Source organism: Scyliorhinus torazame, chromosome 21 (genome assembly GCF_047496885.1).
Source record: "Scyliorhinus torazame isolate Kashiwa2021f chromosome 21, sScyTor2.1, whole genome shotgun sequence".
Lineage (NCBI taxonomy): Eukaryota > Metazoa > Chordata > Chondrichthyes > Carcharhiniformes > Scyliorhinidae > Scyliorhinus > Scyliorhinus torazame.
The window spans coordinates 79,578,660-79,597,592 of NC_092727.1; the positions used below are offsets into that span (position 1 = coordinate 79,578,660).

General features: G+C 49.4%; 1 protein-coding gene across 1 annotated transcript in view; it reads right to left on the reverse strand.

The window, feature by feature from the left end:
• The window catches only part of LOC140398366 (integrin beta-3-like), a 229,271-nt gene that overhangs the window by 119,027 nt on the left and 91,311 nt on the right, over window positions 1-18,933 (reverse strand). Inside the window, exons 4-5 of the mRNA XM_072486981.1 lie at window positions 7,064-7,316; window positions 4,420-4,582 (exon numbers count right to left, since the gene is read on the reverse strand). Of these exons, the coding sequence (XP_072343082.1) occupies window positions 4,420-4,582; window positions 7,064-7,316 (416 nt within the window). The remainder of the gene's footprint in view (window positions 1-4,419; window positions 4,583-7,063; window positions 7,317-18,933) is intronic.

Below are 18,933 nucleotides of genomic sequence, written 5' to 3' on the forward strand. Positions count from 1 at the left end.
ACAATTGCTTCACAGCTCCAGGGTCCCAGGTTCGATTCCGGCTTGGGTCACTGTCTGTGCGGAGTCTGCACGTCCTCCCCGTGTCTGCGTGGGTTTCCTCCGGGTGCTCCGGTTTCCTCCCACAGTTCAAAGATGTGCAGGGTAGGTGGATTGGCCATGATAAATTGCCCTTAATGTCCAAAATTGCCCTTGGTGTTGGGTGGAGGTGTTGAGTTTGGGTAGGGTGCTCTTTCCAAGAGCCGGTGCAGACTCAGGGGGCCGAATGGCCTCCTTCTGCACTGTAAATTCAATGATAATCTTTGATTAATCTAGGACAAAGGTTCGGCACAACATCGTGGGCCGAAGGGCCTGTTCTGTGCTGTATTTTCTATGTTCTATGTTCTATTTTCATTTCATCAGGACACTTTGCCAGTTTAAGGGGAAAACAACAACTTATATTGTATGAGAAAATTGTATGCTGATTGGTGTGCAAGTGGATTCTGATTGGTAGAGGTGTTACCATGAAGAATGCACCAGATGATGGTGACTGACAGTTGACTGCCAAGCATTGTTTGAAATTTAAACCAGGTAGCTTGACCCTGGTTTATCCTGAGGAATGAATCGGCGAATGGCTGTCACTTATTGTTTTTGGCCACTAACAGGACAAGCCGTCAAGCCAAAAGGACACTCTGCCTATCACACAAATGAATAATGTGGTATATGAATATCAGTGCCAGGGCAGCGCAGTAGCGCAGTGGTTAGCAATGCTGCTTCATGGCACCTAGGACCCAGATTTGGTCCGGGACTCGGATCACTGACTGTATGGAGTTTGCACATTCTCCCCGTGTCTATGTGGGTCTCACCCCCACAACCTAAAGATGTGTAGGGTAGATGGATTGGCCATCTGAATTGCCCTTTAATTGGAAAATGTTCTGAAGAACAACAAAAAAAAAGAATTTCAGTGCCAGCGATCTGCTAGGTATGTAGGCTGCATGGCCCAAAGACTGGCAGTTAGATCATAGATCATAGATCATAGAATTTACAATGCAGATCATATCAAACAGCATGTCCCAGCCATTGTTCGCAATGGGCCAGGTGCAGACCGTACCCAACCAGACCTTGGTTGTAAAACCTAAAACACAGTGTTCAACATTAGATGTGATTCCATGATTTGAGATCATTTGCTAAATAATCCTCCATGTGTTAAAAATTACACTGACAAGTAATTTAGGATTGTCAGTCTTGCTTGCATTGTGGCACATTTTCCACTGCTGAAAGTTACATATATTAATACACTGGGCACTGTTTTTGCAGACAGAAATTACATCTACACACATTGCACCTGTTTTAGCTCCAGGGTCCCAGGTTCGATTCCGGCTTGGGCCACTGTCTGTGCGGAGTCTGCACATCCTCCCCGTGTGTGCGTGGGGTTTCCTCCGGGTGCTCCGGTTTCCTCCCACAGTCCAAAGATGTGCAGGGTAGGTGGATTGGCCATGATAATTTGCCCTTAGTGTCCAAAATTGCCCTTAGTGTTGGCTGGGGTTACTGGGTTATGGGGATAGGGTGGAGGTGTTGACCTTGGGTGGGGTGCTCTTTCCAAGAGCCGGTGCAGACTCGATGAGCGGAATGGCCTCCTCCTGCGCTGTAAATTCTATGATAATCTATGAAAACAAGTGATGGCCATTCGCTGATTTATTTCCCAGGGCAATGCCTTGACCAGTCAGTGCCTGGTTTAAATTTCAAACACTGCTTGGCAGTTAACTGATAGTCACCATCAACTGGTGCATTCACCACGGCAACACCTCTACCAATCAACAGTTCATTTGCTAACCAATGAGCACTGTCTTATACAATAAAAATGGTTGCTTCCCCCTTGTTTTGGTATTCTCGCAAAGTGTCCTGCTGAGAGCAAGACAAAAATATTTCATGTTTCCTTTATCAGCAGCACTTAAGTAATGGAGACTGTGTAATAGTCATCTAACATGTTGTATACAGGCTGGAGGGGCTGAATGGTCTATTCCTATTTTCATATTTCTTTGATTTATTTTCACTACTCATGGCTCTTTCATCATCACTAGTCCCCTTTGAGCCAGGGATGAGGTAACCTGATCTGCAGGAAAAACAGTGTGACAAAGTGGAAAGGAGGCAGACACCTTCCACTCCCCACACTGCCAATATACAGATCTTCTTCTCATCAACCACATTCAGGGCTGATGGAATCATTATCTAGTGGTATTCAACTTCACTGGCATCAGTATAGGCTGGATTCAAGCCCAATTTCTGGGGCTAGAAGGACTATTTCCTCTTTGTTGGAAAGACACTCAATTTATACTATTTTAAAAATAAATTGCAGGATATGGCTTCAATGACAAGGCCGCAACACATATCGCCTAGCCATCTGCAACTGAATGCTAGGCCATTCTTCATGAAACTGTTATAACCTGCCTACTTACCATTGGCTGGGGACTAATGACAATCCCACAATCCTGTGGGAGTATGAGCTTCCCCAATGAGGGGGGCGGAGAAACCATTAGTAAACTCCTCGTATAAATAAAGCTGGCCAGTTTAGGAACCAGCAGGAAGGAGTGTGCAACAAGGGAAGTTGCTGCTGCTGTTATATATATATGTTATTGTAAATAAATGTTATTACTTTGTATCCTTAAAACTCGTGCTGGATTCTTCGTGGCCCTCACAAAAGAAACCAAAACAGTTTCCTTCTCAATTCCTCATGAACCAGGAAGTTACTGAGATATTCGGGGCAAAGGTTTATTTTTTCTCTTTTTTCTTATATGGGATGTGGGTGTTGGTGGCTGAGCCAATATTTATTGCTCATCCCTAATTGCCCTCAAACTGAGTGGCTTGCTAAGCCATTTTGAAGGGTGGTTAAATGTCAAATTCGTTGCTGTGGACCTGGAGTCACATGTAGGCCAGACTGGGTACGGACGACAGAGACCTTCGAGATTACATTTTTACCACAATAGATAATAGTTGTCACGGCCATCATTATGGAGAAAATATTTTAATTTATTTAATTGAATTCATTTTATTGGGCAAGGGATTGGGTCCAGGTAGAGTGTTCTTTTGGATGATTGGTGCAGACTCTATGGCCAAATGACCTCCTTCTGCACTGTCCGGATTTTATGATTTTAAATTCTACCCGCTACCCTGGTGGGATTTGGGCCTATTTGGGCTTATAAATCCTGGTCTCCTCGATGATCTCATAGTCAAAGCACCACCACACATGGTGAGAGAGTCCCAGGTTCAATCCCGGGAGCAGAGCGGGCTCACTTCTATTGGGCGTTACTGTTAGGTTGCTAATATTGGCCTCAGGACTCTGGGACACAAAAGCCAAAAGAAATAAGCTTTGCTTTATATGCCTGATAACAGTTCATTTTAATGTGGATGTCAGATGGAAATTGAATCTCGCGGACTGCGACACTCTAAATGACTGCCAGTGTTACCAAACAGAGTGTCAATATTGGGACTGCCAATACTCAGGCAGATGGCGCACATTTGATTTGGGCAAGAGCACATAGAATCATAGAATCCCGACAGTGCAGTAGGAGGCCATTTGGCCCATCGAGTCCACACCGACACTCTGAAAGATCACCCCACCCAGGCCCAGGCCCCTACCCAATCCCCGCAACCCCTCTCAACCTTTTGGACACTAAGGAGCAATCTAGCATGGCCAATCCAATTAACCTGCACATCTTTGGACTGTGGGAGTAAACCGGAGCACCCGGAGGAAACCCACGCAGACACAAGAAAATGTACAAACTCCACGCAGATAGTCACCTGAGGCCAGAATTGAACCTGGGTCCCTGCCACTGTGAGGCAGCAGTGCTAACCACTGTGACACCGTGACACCCAAATGTGAGGGTTAAATAACAAACAAGACTGGTGAACAGCCTGTTTCTGTATTGACATTTTGTTCGAATTCTACATGCAGGTGGCCTCCTTTACGGGTCTGTCCAGAATTGGGAATTGATTGTTGAACCCCGCCACACACATGATATCAGGAGCAGGAGAGGGGGAGTAGTGAAAGCTGGGCACATCCCTACAGGGCAGAAAGAGGCCATCAATTCTGCACCGACCCGCTGAAAGAGCGCCCTACACAGGTCCACTCCCCTCCCCATCCGCATAACCCCATCCAACCTTTGGACACTAAGGGGCAATTTAGCATGGCCAATCCAACTAACCTGCATATCTTTGGACTGTGGGAGGAAACCGGAGCACCCGGAAGAAACCCACGCAGACACGGAGAGAACGTGCACTGTCACCCATGGCCGGAACTGAACCCGGGTCCCTGGCACTGTGGGCAGCAGTGCTAACCACTGTCCTGCAAGAACTATTAATGGAAGTGCTCTACGGTGTGGGTGCTTCCCTCTGATAACCTGCTTCAAGCAGGAGTTCCAGCAGATGTCTGAGAGCTCTACTCACATTGCACACTGCAGCCTGAAGTATGGCATCCATTCCCCCTTCCGGCGTGTCGCGGTTTCGTGAGACCTTCTGTTTGATTACTTCCTCATTAAACTTGCTCACTTCTTCTGTCAGTTTGAGCACGTTTCTATATCCAAACATCGGTGCACATGGTATATGAACCCTTAAAAAATTTGCAAAAATCCTAATAAGCATTGGTCTTGAATTTCATTTCTGCTTCAAAGTTAACAACATACAAGAAGGCCATTTGGTTCATTGTCCCTGTGCTGTTTCTTTGAAGAGTTATCCAATTAGTGTCACACCCTTGCTCCTTTTCCTAATCTCTGACAACTTTTCTAAGTATCTATCCATTCCCATTTTAAACTTACGATTGAGCCCGGTTTTCCCAGGCCTTTTAGACAGCGCATTCCAAATTGTAGCAACTTGTTGGGTTAAAAATGATTTTCTTCATTTCCCCCTGTTTTCTTTTGGCAATTATCTTAACTCTGTGCCCTCTGGGACTGTAAACAGTCCCTCCTTATCGTACTCTGTCAAAATCCTATCATAATTTTGAACATCGTTATATTTCATCTTAACCTTCGCAGTTGAAAGAAGTGTAATCACAGTGTCTCAAGTCATTCCATTTCATTAAAGTCCGCCTGTTAACCAAAGAGCATAATATGAACATAATGCATAGAATCCTTCCAATGCAGAAGGAGGCCATTTGGCCTATCAAGTATGCACCGACCCTCCAAAGGAGCAACCCAACCAGGCCCACTCCCTCACCCTATCCCCATAACCCCACCTAGCCTGCACATCTTTGGACACAAAGGGGCAATTTAACGTGGCCAATCCACCTAAACTGAATGTCTTTGGACTGTGGGAGGAAACCGGAGCACCCGGAGTAAACCCATGCAGACACAGGGAGAATGTGTAAACTCCACACAGAAGTCACCCAAGGTCGGAATTGAACCCGGGCCCCTGGCACTGTGAGGCAGCAGTGCTAAACACTGTGCCACCGTGGCGCCCCTAACAGCAGGAGATGCAATTCAGCCCCTCGAGCCCGCTTCGAAATTCAATACGATCATAGCTGATCTCCTCTCGGCCTCATCACCTTTCTGCCCACTCCCCATAACCCTTCATCGCGCTACTAATAAAAAACTATCTATCTCCTCCTTAAATCTGTCCCTGGTAGTCCTCAGTGCTGAGGTCTATTATACCGGGAAGGGGACATTTCCTCTGTTTTATTTAAATACTGAGCTCTCCCAGGCCAAGTACAATACAAGTTACACATCAAGCTAATGGCAGGTCTACACCTAAACTAGTAATTCTCTCCTCCCCTCTGCCAGTGCTCATCGACCTGTTGAGTGTTTCTAACCCTTTCTGACTTGTTGCTGATTACATTTTCTTCAACTCTGTCCCGAACAATCAATGTAAAGCAGTTCTGTACAATAATAAAAATATTGCGGATGTTGGAAATCTGCAATAAAGTCAGAAATATTCAGCAGGTCAGGCTGCATCTGTGCAGATGTTAATGGCTCGAACCTTCTTCTACACAGGGGGTGATGAACGAGGCAGGCAGTCCTGAGAATTTGGCATCGGGATTGATACCCAACGCTTTCCTGCCTCCACTGGAAGAAATTCCTGGGTGGGAGGGCTCATGGTCGACCATCTCACCCCGCCTCTACTTAAACCCCTTAAGTGGTCAATTGACGACCAAATGAGGGCCTCTTCTCGCTTCCGCTGCAATCTTCCCAGCTCCACGGGGGTGGCGTTGACAGCCACCCCTTGTGGCCTTGCTGCCGACCCCCATTTTTCCATTCTCCCCATGACCCCACCCCCTGAGAACCCCAGTTTACAGCTAATGTCGTATCTTTGGGTATGTAATCACTATTGTCACACAGGAAAGCCAACAGCCAATTTGTATGTTGAATGAGCACATCAAAAAGCTCCCACAAACAGCAATGCGATAATGACCAGATAACCCTTTTTTAAAAAATAAGTTTATTTTAAACGATGTTGGTTGAGGGATAATTATTGGCCAGGACAGTGGGATAACAGTGATCTTGTGGTGCAGTGGGTAGCATCCCTGCCTCTAAGCTAGAAGTTCCGGGTTGGAATTCCATTCCAGGACTTGATAGCCAAGGTTCATAACGTGGTCAAACAGGTTGAGTATCAACCTGCAAACCCTTCGAAACACACCAATGTCTGGTGGTAAGAGTGGGAGATATCCTGCTCAGCCATGTTTGATGTGGAGTGGGGCCCCTCAAGATATAAACCCCTGGTGACAGAATTACTCGCTATGGAAATCGGCGAAATTCTGCCTTCATGCACCACTAGAGAATTAGACAGCGAGTTAACTCCTACTTCAAAGTAGAGCTATCAGATTGTTATGGTCACCTGAGTGGACAGATGGGGCCTTGGCCTAAAATCTCAAGTGAAAGATGGTGCCTCTGGCAATACAGCAATCCCTCAGCATTGCAGTGGAGCAAGGCTTTTGTGTGCAAGTCTCATTTATGAACAAGAGAGAAAGTTATTTGTCTAGTGGTTTTTTGACCATTAATACGAGATTCGTTGGGGGCCGCTATCTGCCTGGTCCGCACAGTTTTCTTCAATTATTTTAAAGAACATAAGCATAGATATATGCAAATCATTCCTTCCTTACCTCTGACAGGGGTTTGCAATTTCATTTCCTGTTGTTATATACATGTATGGAGAAAGGGGCTTGTCCACAAAAGCTCCAAAGCCCAGCTGGAGTTTGCTGGTCAGTTTCTTCATTTCATTGGCTATCTTTGTGCCAAGGTTCCCGATGGTTTTCAGATCATCATTCATAGAGAACGAGAGGTCCATCAAGTAGTAGATATCCACAGGATAGTCCTCCACCTGACGCACTTGTACTGTGAATGATACGGACTCACCTGTGGGAAGTAATAAAGGCGAATCAGCGGAGGACAGGGCCAGATCCTGCATCCGTATCACTGTCAAGAACACCTATTTGCTTCACAATTGGTCACTTCTTTTAAGCGTTGTTCCTATTTTGCAAATCAAATCAAATGCCGTTTTCTCTCAGACAATGCCCGCTGACCAATTAACAGAGACCCATTGATGTAGAGTTTTAATCTGCTGAATTGATTGAGTGCAGCACAAGACAGAAAGGTGGTGGGAGGATCCATGCAAGGTTGTGTGTTCTGTTGCTAACAAGCTGAGGGATGTCTTTATAATGTTTCTGCCCTGGCATAGTGTAAACACTTCCATCTCGGAGTCAGTATGCTCAAGCAACCCGACCACATAATCTAGGCTGACACTCCAGCGCAGTACTGAGGGAATGATGCACTGTCGGAGGTGTATTTCTTTAGGAAAAGATGCTACATGCCTGCCCCTCAAGTGGGTATAAAAAACATAAGAACTACAAAATTAGTAGTCAAAAAGAGTCTACAAAATTATGAGGGGCATAGACAGAGTGGATAGTCAGAGGCTTTTTCCCAGGGTAAAGGGGCCAATTACTAGGGGGCATAGGTTTAAGGTGTGAGGGGCAAGATTTAGAGGAGATGTACGAGGCAGGTTTTTTACACAGAGGGTAGTGGGTGCCTGGAACTCGTTGCCGGAGGAGGTGGTGGAAGTAGGGATAATAGTGACATTTAAGCGGCATCTTGACAAATACATGAATAGGATGGGAATAGAGGGATACGGACCCCGGAAGTGTAGAAGATTTTAGTTTGGATGGGCAGCATGGTCGGCGCAGGCTTGGAGGGCCGAAGGGGCTGTTCCTGTGCTTACTTTTCTTTGTTCTTTGTTCTAGGATAGATGTAGGCATTTCTGCCCCCTGAGCCCGTTCCGCCATTCAATATGATCATGGCTGATCTCCTCTCGGCCTCAACCCCACTTTCTTGCCCATTCTCCGTAACCTTTCAACCCATTACTAATTAAAAACATGTCTATTTCCTCCTTAAATTTACTCAGTTTCCCAACATGCACCGCAATCTGGGGTAGTGAATTCCACAGGTTCACAACCCTTTGAGAGAACTAATTTTTCCTCATCTCTGCTTTAAATCTGCAACCCTTATCCTAAAACTATGACCTCTCGTTACAGATTGCCCCACAAGAAGAAGCATCTGCTCCACCTCTACTTTGTCAAGACCTTTTATCATCTTATATACCTCAATTAGATCTCCTCTCATTCTTCTGAACTCGAGAGAGTATAGGCCTAAGCCACTGTCACTCGTTAATGACTAGGTGTGTCCGTGCCCTGGAAAATATTTATCCCTCAACCAACATTATTAATAAAGATATGCAGGGGATTCTCCACCGGCACGATTCTCCGTTGCGCTGGCAGCACACCCACGCCCACTGGCTTCCTGGTGGCTTGGGGTGGCCACAATGGGAAACCCCATTGACAGGTGGCGGTAACGGAGAATCCCAGTGGCGGTGAGGGCATGTCGCCCAGGAAAAAACGGGTGGCGAACCGGAGATTCCCGCTATGGATATTTATCTCATTGTTGTCTGTGGGAGCTTACACTATGCTAATTGGTTGCCACTTGTCTTACATTGCAACTGTGATTAAACCTCACAAGTACTTCATAGCAAGAAATCAGTCTGGGCATCCTGAGGTTTCGAGGTGCTATGTCAATTCAAGATACCTTTTTGTATATCATCAGTACTGACAGGACTCCTCTAGTGACTGACTCCAACATAGTGTCAATAATTGCTGAGTTTTGGAGATAACTAAGAAACATATCTGAAAAGGGACTTCCGGGTGCGGCTATGCAGAGCTAGGTCGCACATTCGGCAGCTCCCGCTTGGAACGGACTTTTGGGCTCTTTTACAGGGCCCCCACGGCATTTGTTTGACATTTCCCGGTGTGGGAAGAAGGCTGCAGCATTCCCCTGACAGTGTCCCCCAGGAGTGTTGTGTCTTTTGGCTACCAGACCCGGCATAAACAGTGAAAGATTTGGCTTGAGCTGCAGCAGTAGACGAGGGCCTCTTCCAGCATGCAGGCGGGGGAAGGGCAAGCTTAAAGCTGCAATCTGGCTTGACTCTATCAAAGGTGAATTCTAGCAGCAGAGGGAACAACTGTGAAAGGATCTACCAAGGCCATTGAAGAGGCGGGGACGAGGCTTCTGGTGGCGGCCACGGAGGAGTAGGTCGTGCATTCGGCAGCTCCCGTCTGGAGCCGACTCTCAGACCTTTTTCAGGAGTTTCCATAGACTTTTTGCGGCAGACTGGTGAAGCAAACACTGCCAACTTCTATGAAACGAACCAGAAGTGTAACGGCCAAAGGAGCGGCACTGGAGCAACGGGAGAAGCGAGGGAAAGAAAACAAAATGGCGGCGGCCAGGGACAAAGGGGAGCTGCAGGAGTTCATCAAGCGCTGCAGATGCGCAAAGAGATGTTGGCGCCTATGCTTTCGGCAATTGAAGGACTCGGGATCATGCAGAAGGCCCACGAAGCTAAGATCCAGGAGGTACAGAAAAGAGTCAGTCAGAACGAGGACGAGCTCATGGGCCTGGCGGTGAGAGTGGAGCAGAACGAGGCGCTACACAAGAGGTGGGCGGGAAGATTCGCAGACCTGGAGAACAGGTCGAGGAGAAAGAATCTGCGAATTCTGGTTCTCCCTGAGGGAGTGGAGGGGGCTGATGCCGGGGCATACGCGAGCACGATGCTCGAGGCGATGATGGGCACGAAGGCCCCTTCGAGGCCGCTGGAGTTGGACGGAGCACATCGGGTGCTGGCGAAGAAGCCCCAGGCAAATGAGCCGCCAAGGGCGATGGTGGTGAGGTTCCACCGGTTCACAGACAGAGAGTGGGTCCTGAAATGGGCCTAGAAGGAGCGGAGCAGTAAGTGGGACAATGCAGAGATCCGAATATACCCGGACTGGAGCACGGAGGTTGCAAAGCGGAGAGTGGGTTTCAACCGGGCCAAAGCGGCGTTGTACCAGAAAGAAGTGAAATTCGGAATGCTGCAGCCAGCGCGACTGGGCCAACACTATTACTTAGAAACACCTGAAGAGGCGTGGACCTTTGTACAAGCCGAAAAGTTGGACTCTAACTGAGGGTTTGTGAGGGTGGGGGGGATGTTTTGGGGTTTGATGTGTGATGGTTGTTGTATATAGGGGGTCAATCATGCGCAGGAAATGTTACATGGGCTGGGGGAGAGAGACAAGGCCGCGACAGGAGCTGCGCAGAGGGGGCGGAGCGGGCTTTGGAAAGCGCGGGGTTTTTTCCTGCGCGCGGGAAGAAAGGCGGGAAGGGGAACGAAGGAATGCATATGGGTTGGGAGACTCCCACGCGGGGAGGTCAATGGGACAGTGGGGGAAGCCGGGGTCAGCAGGCGTCAGCTGACTTACGGGAGTGACATGGGGGGAGCAAAAAAGCTAGGCAGGGGTCTAGCGGGGGGGAGGGGAGAGGGGAAGTGGGGGGGGGGGGAAATAGTTGCTGCTGCACTGGCCGAAAGGGAATGGGACACAGAAGAGGTGGTCGGGACGGGGGTCCCCCCTCTGGGGGACTGGAGGGTGAGGGAGGCGTGGACACGGGACTGGCCCAGAAAAGGAGATGGCTAGTCGGTGGGGCGTGGTGGGGGGGGGGGGGGCGGTGAGAGCCCCTCCAATCCGGCTGATAACGTGGAATGTGAGGGGCCTGAATGGGCCGGTGCAGAGGGCTCGAGTGTTCGCGCACTTAAAGGGACTGAAGGCGGACGTGGCCATGCTCCAAGAGACACACCTGAAGGTGGCGGACCAGGTCAGGTTAAGAAAGGGATGGGTAGGACAGGTATTCCACTCGGGACTGGACGCGAAGAATAGAGGGGTGGCAATATTGGTGGGAAAGCGGGTGTCATTTGAGGCCAAGACTATTGTAGCGGACAATGGAGGGCGATATGTAATGGTGAGCGGTAGGCTGCAAGGGACGTGGGTGGTGTTGGTAAACGTATACGCCCCGAACTGGGATGATGCAGGATTCATGAAGCGCATGTTGGGGCGCATTCCGGACCTGGAGATAGGAGGCCTGATAATGGGAGGGGACTTCAATACAGTGTTGGATCCAGCACTGGACCGCTCCAAATCAAGGACTGGAAAGAGGCGGGCGGTGGCCAAGGTACTTAGGGGGTTTATGGATCGGATGTGGGGAGTGGACCCATGGCGGTTTGCAAGGCCGCAGGCCAGGGAATTTTCTTTCTTCTCCCATGTACACAAAGCCTACTCCCGGATAGATTTCTTTGTTCTGGGTAGGGCGCTCATCCCGAGGGTGGAGGGGATGGAGTATTCGGCTATAGCCGTTTCGGACCATGCCCCGCACTGGGTGGAACTGGAGCTGGGAGAGGAGAGGGACTAACGCCCGTTGTGGCGGCTGGATGTGGGACTGCTGGTGGACGAGGTGGTGTGTGGGAAGGTGAGGGGGTGTATCGAAAGGTACTTGGAGGCCAACGACAAAGGGTGGTATGGGAGGCGTTGAAGGCGATGATCAGGGGAGAGCTAATTTCCATTAGGGCTCATAGGGAGAAGAAAGAGGGTATGGAAAGGGAGAGGTTAGTGGGGGAGATTTTGAGTGGACAGGAGATACGCAGAGGCCCCGGAGGAAAGATTACTTGGGGAAAGACGACGGCTCCAGACGGAGTTTGACCTGTTGACCACAGGGAAGGCGGAGGCACAGTGGAGGAAAGCGCAGGGGGCGACCTACGAGTATGGGGAAAAGGCTAGTCGGATGCTGGCACACCAGCTCCGTAAGAGGATGGCAGCGAGGGAAATAGGGGGAGTCAAAGATCGAAGGGGAGCCACGGTTCGGAGTGCAACGAAAATAAACGAGGTATTCAAGGCCTTTTATGAAGAGCTGTACAGATCCCAGCCCCCAGCGGAGGAAGAGTGTTGAGACGATTCCTAGATCAGCTGAGATTCCCGAGGGTGGAGGAGCAAGAGGTGGCTGGTTTGGGGGCACCAATTGGGTTGGAGGAGCTGAGCAAGGTTTTGGGGAGCATGCAGACGGGGAAGGCCCCGGGACCGGACGGATTCCCGGTGGAGTTCTACAGTAAGTACGCAGACCTGTTGGCCCCGCTACTGTTGAGGACCTTTAATGAGGCAAGAGAGGAGGGGACCCTGCCCCCGACAATGTCGGAAGTGACAATTTCTTTGATCCTAAAGCGGGACAAGGACCCACTGCAATGTGGATCGTACAGGCCGATCTCGCTCCTCAATGTGGATGCAAAGTTGCTGGCAAAAGTGCTGGCCACGAGGATCGAGGACTGTGTCCCGGGGGTAATCCACGAGGACCAGACGGGATTTGTAAAGGGCAGACAACTAAACACCAATGTGCGGCGGCTCTTAAACGTGATAATGATGCCATCGGAGGAGGGAGAGGCGGAGATAGTGGCAGCTATGGACGCGGAGAAGGCCTTTGACCGAGTAGAGTGGGAGAACCCCTGGGAGGTGCTGTGTAGGTTTGGGTTCGGCGTAGGGTTTATCAATTGGGTTAAGCTCCTTTACAGAGCCCTGATGGCGAGTGTAGTGATGAACCGGCGGAGCTCGGAGTACTTTTGACTGCACCGAGGGACGAGGCAGGGGTGCCCCCTGTCCCCCCTGTTGTTCGCATTGGCGATCGAACCATTGGCCATGTCATTGAGGGAGTCTAATAAATGGAGAGGGGTGGTCCGAGGGGGAGAAGAGCATCGGGTGTCACTTTTTGCGGATGACCTGTTGCTGTACGTGGCGGATCCAATGGAGGGGATGGTGGAGGTCATGCAGACTCTAAGGGAGTTTGGGGAGTTTTCGGGCTATAAGCTCAATGTAGGGAAGAGTGAGCTCTTTGTATTACAGGCGGGGGACCAAGAAAGAGGGATAGGGGACCTACCGCTGAGGAGGGCGGAGTGGAGCTTTCGGTATCTGGGGATCCAGGTAGCCAGGAGTTGGGGGACCCTACATAAACTGAATCTGACGAGGTTGGTGGAGCAAATGGAGGAGGATTTCAAAAGATGGGACATGTTACCGCTCTCGCTGGTAGAGTGCAGTCGGTCAAAATGGTGGTCCTTCCGAGGTTTCTGTTTGTGTTTCAGTGCCTTCCCATCGTGATCACTAAGGCCTTTTTTAAGAGAGTAGGCAGGAGTATTATGGGGTTTGTGTGGGCGAATAAGACCCCGAGAGTAAGGAGAGGGTTCCTGGAACGCAGTAGGGACCGAGGAGGGTTGGCGTTGCCAAACCTGGGGAGCTACTACTGGGCAGCAAATGTGGTGATGATCCGCAAGTGGGTTATGGAGGGAGAGGGGGTGGCATGGAAGAGGATGGAGATGGCGTCCTGTAAAGGAACGAGCCTGGGGGCGTCGGTGACGGCACCGCTGCTGCTCTCGCCGACAAAGTATACCATGAGCCCGGTGGTGGCGGCAACGCTAAGGATCTGGGGCCAGTGGAGACGGCACCGGGATGCAATGGGAGCATCGGTGTGGTCCCCGATCAGGGGTAACCACCGGTTTGTCCCGGGGAAGATGGACGGGGGGATCCAGAGCTGGCATCGGGCGGGGATTGGAAGAATGGGGGAGCTGTTCATCGACGGGACGTTTGCGAGCCTAGGGGCACTGGAGGAGAAGTTCGAGTTACCCCCAGGAAATGCCGTTAGATATATGCAGGTGAGGGCCTTTGTGAGGCGACAGGTGAGGGAATTCCCGTTGCTCCCGGCACAAGAAGTTCAAGATAGGGTGATCTCGGGTGTATGGGTCGGGGAGGGCAAGGTGTCGGAAATACACCAGGAGTTGAAAGAGGGGGAAGCGCTGGTAGAAGAGTTGAAGGGCAAATGGGAGGAGGAGCTGGGGGAGGAGATCGAGGAAGGTCTGTGGGCTGATGCCCTAGGTAGGGTTAATTCCTCCTCCTCGTGTGCCAGGCTCAGCCTGATACAATTTAAGATGGTCCACGGAGTGCACTTGATGGGGGCGAGGTTGAGTAGGTTCTTTGGGGTAGAGGATGTCATGATATTCAAACACACACATCATGATGGACACACTAACAGGCAAATCAGAGTACACAACACCACAACCAATCACAGACAAGAACACCAACCACATAAAAAGCACGAGCACGACACCTGGAGGTCGGTAGGTCTGGGGAGAAGGGAACAAGAAAGAGCTGTTGAAACACCACAAGCAGGGAGCCCCCCACGTGCAGAGTGCAAAGACCAAGTTGTAAATAGTGAGTTTAAATAAAGAAGCGTTGTACCATATGCAACTGTGTTGGCTCATCTGTGTGTCAGAACACCCAACACCACATGGTACAGGAGTGGATCGATACCTGCCTACTAACCTGCCATTCTGGACATGGACCACACCGGCAAACCGCAGCCGATGCAATTCACGGGGAACCTAGGCACCAACTGGAAGCTCTACAGGCAGCGATTTGACCTGTACATCCGTGCCACCGAAAAACAGAATGCCTCGGATGATTCGAAGATTGCAATGCTCCTCTTCTACGCAGGCCCCCACCCAAACGATGTCTTTAATTCACTGGTGTTCGAAGAAGGCGAAAACCAGGCCAAATATGACACGGTCATCCTCAAACTGGACCAGCACTTTCAAGTTGAAGTAAATGAAAGTTTTGAAAGATACATCTTTCAGCAACGCCTGCAAGGTAAGGAGGAGCTTTTTCAACCCTTTTTGACGCACCTCCGGATTCTAGCGCAGTCCTGCGGTTACGGCACCACTACAGAGTCCATGATCAGGGACCAGATTGTTTTTGGCGTTGCCTCTAGTGGCCTACGCCAGCAGCTTCTTAAAATAAAGAGCCTCACCTTAGCGTCTGCTGTGGAAGCCTGTGTCCTCCATGAAAATGCTACCTGCCGTTTTGCCCGATTTCAGGCGTCCGAGTTGGCACGGAGGGGGTCCCCAGCCGTCGAATCGGCAAGCCAGGCCGCCCACGACGTCGAACGCATCCAGGCCGTCGATTTCTTCCCGCCCCACGGCCCGGACGACAGCGGCCGCTTCCCGCGCTTTTCGCGGTCTCCCGCGCAGGTGCGCACCAAAAATAACGGCCACAACGAAGGACGCACTGCGCAGGCGCGTCCACCGCAAGATCGCACTGCGCATGCGCAGTGGCGCAACGAATGCCGTGACATCATGACGTGCAGCAATTGTGGAGGTCTACACTTAAAAGGGCAATGTCCTGCAAAAAACCGACAGTGCAACAGATGTGCCATGATGGGCCACTACGCAGCCCGCTGTCGTGCGGCTCAACCCATAGATCCGGCGCATCCTCGACAACCTCGCGCACGAGTCAGGACCGTCCAGCCCACGCATCAAGACTTCCAGTTAAGTGATGCAGATGACCAGGATGCCTTCCGAGTTGCCGTCATTGATGTCAACAAGGTCAATGCCATCAATCCAGCCGATGAGTGGTGTGCCACCCTGACGGTCAACCCGAATTCGTCGCAAACCCATTAGAATGGACTTATAATACAGTTCATATGTTTAATAAGTTGGACAATTTTACATGATAACCTGTTGTTGTTTATCGTTCCAGATGTCGTCTGACTGGACAACTGTTCAAATTTTTTTTCTTCTTCTCTCGTTCGCATTTCTGTTATGTTATGGTACAACTGGATTCATGTGACGCACTCGACATCGCCCCATGTACATAGTTCCGTCATAGACACATGCTGCACACGACACACACACACTCTTAGATGCACTCACGTCACGATCATATTTATTACCACGTAGGCACATATCTTTGTAAAAAGGGGGGATGTCATGATATTCAAACACACACATCATGATGGACACACTAACAGGCAAATCAGAGTACACAACACCACAACCAATCACAGACAAGAACACCAACCACATAAAAAGCACGAGCACGACACCTGGAGGTCGGTAGGTCTGGGAAGAAGGGAACAAGAAAGAGCTGTTGAAACACCACAAGCAGGGAGCCCCCCACGTGCAGAGTGCAAAGACCAAGTTGTAAATAGTGAGTTTAAATAAAGAAGCGTTGTACCATATGCAACTGTGTTGGCTCATCTGTGTGTCAGAACACCCAACACCACAGAGGACAGATGTGGAAGGTGCTCAGGGAGCCCGGCGAACCATGTCCATATGTTTTGGTCATGCCCGGCACTGGAGGGGATCTGGAGAGGAGTGGCGGAAGCAATATCTCAGGTGGTGAAAGTCCGGGTCAAGCCAAGCTGGGGGCTAGCAATATTTGGAGTAGTGGACGAACCGGGAGGGCAGGAGGCGAAAGAGGCCGGCATTCTGGCCTTTGCGTCCCTAGTAGCCCGGAGAAGGATCTTGCTAATGTGGAAGGAGGCGAAGCCCCCCAGCCTGGAGGCCTGGATAAATGATATGGCTGGGTTCATAAATTTGGAGAGGATTAAGTTTGCCTTGAGAGGGTCTGCGCAGGGGTTCTACAGGAGGTGGCAACCGTTCCTAGACTATCTCGCGGAGCGTTAGAGGAAGGTCGGTCAGCAGCAGCAGCAACCTTGGGGGGGATGGGGGTGGGGTGGAGGGGACGTCCTGGGAGGGGGGGGGGGAGGGGGGGGGGGAAAGGGGGGACTGCCTGGGAGGGTGGATGAGCAAGAGATAACATGAAGGGTTGGGGAAACTGGCATGTACGGGTGAGGGCCAGTGTACAAAGCTGTGTAAATATATCATTTTGCCATGTATATATCTTGCTCTGCGCGATTTCTCGTTTTTTTTTGTTACGAGGGGGGGGGGGTGTTATTGTTTGTAAGGGAGACAAATTGTGTTAAAAAACTTTAATAAATATATTTTTTAAAAAAGAAACACATCTGAAAAATCTGATTATCTCTAAGACTGCATCAGTCAGTGAAGATACAAATTAATTTCCTCAGTTCGTTTGAAGTTCCGCATTGCTGACAGTGAGTCGGGTGCAATGCACTCAGCACTTTTTTCATGTTGGAGGGAAATTGCTCTCACTCTAACAGTTATGTGGATTTTCTGATTTTCAAGCTGTGACTTGGATATGGAGATAGAGTAAATACCAGTGAGCACGTTCATTTCAGTGGAAGGTTACTGAGGGCATGCTTCTATTTAGTTGAAGGTATCTATAAAAAGTGGGTCAACTCATCGATTGTTATCAGCTGAACTACATAGGCGAAAATAATAATAATCACTTATTGTCACAAGGACGCTTCAATGTAGTTACTGTATTATTGTTGTCATGTGAGAGTACCTTTAAGAAATGGGTGTTTTTATAGAATAACTGTAGTGGGTGACCTTTAAAAAATGGGTGTTTATTACTGCAGTGATTTCATAGATTTCATAGAATTTACAGTGCAGAAGGAGGCCATTCGGCCCATCGGGTCTGCACCGGCTCTTGGAAAGAGCACCCTTCCACACTCACACTTCCACCCTATCCCCATAACCTAGTAACCCTACCCAACACTAAGGGCAATTTTGGACACTAAGAGCAATTTAGCATGGTCAATCCACCTAACCTGCACATCTTTGGACTGTGGGAGGAAACCGGAGCACCCGGAGGAAACCCACGCACACACGGGGAGAACGTGCAGACTCCGCACAGACAGTGACCCAAGCCAGGAATCGAACCTGGGGCCATGGAGCTGTGAAGCAATTGTGCTAACCACTATGCTACCATGCTGCCTGTGATGTCAGAGTGTGGGTGGAGCTGGGCTGGCTGTCAGCTTTTAGTTTCACTTTGAGAAATGATTGGATGTGTCTGTATTTTTTTGGTTTCGTTTCAGTGTTGGAGCTGAAGCCAGACAAAGCAGGTGTACTCTCTGCCATGAAAAGACTATCTCTTGATCATTTGGTGAACTCAGAATTATAAATGCTCGCAGTAGTGAATTTGAACCTGATGTGCTTCTGTTAAAAGGTGTTTTTAAGTCTTAGGGATGTTTGGGAAGTTTAAGTATTACTTGGAATGTTCTATTCTTTGAGGGGTTGTATTTGAATTGATGGTCGCTAAGATGTTCACTGTATGTTTTAAAAAGGTTAACTTGAGTTCATAGAATAAACATTGTTTTGCTTTAATAAATACTTTTCCATTTCTGCTGTACCACATCTGTAGAGTGGGCCGTGTGCTCCCCATACCACAATCTATTAAAAGTTGTGGGTCAGGTGAACTCCATGATACCCTTTGGGGTTCTCTAAACCCTGGCCCATAACATTGTTAAAGTGACAACTTGATGATATTTAAAAAATATATTTTTTATTCAGGCATTTATAAATAAACATCAAATAAAACCACAACCAAGATAAAAAAGATAACCACCAAATAACAAACAGAACACAGCATAACTCAATAAATAGCCATCAACCGCAATCCTCCCTACCATACTTCCACCCTCTCTGCCTCCACTTTTTCTTGTTAACCCTAAACACCACCCCTCCCCTCCATCCCCCCTCCCCGGAAGAAGTCAATGAACGGTTTCCGTCTCCGGCTGAACCCTTCCATCGACCCCCTTAAGGCAAATTTAATTTTATCCAGCCTAAGAAAATCCGCGAGGTCGCTCACCCATACCCCCGGCTTCCGAGGCTCCGGGACCCTCCACCCCAACAGGATCCGTCTCCGGGCTACCAGAGAAGCAAAGG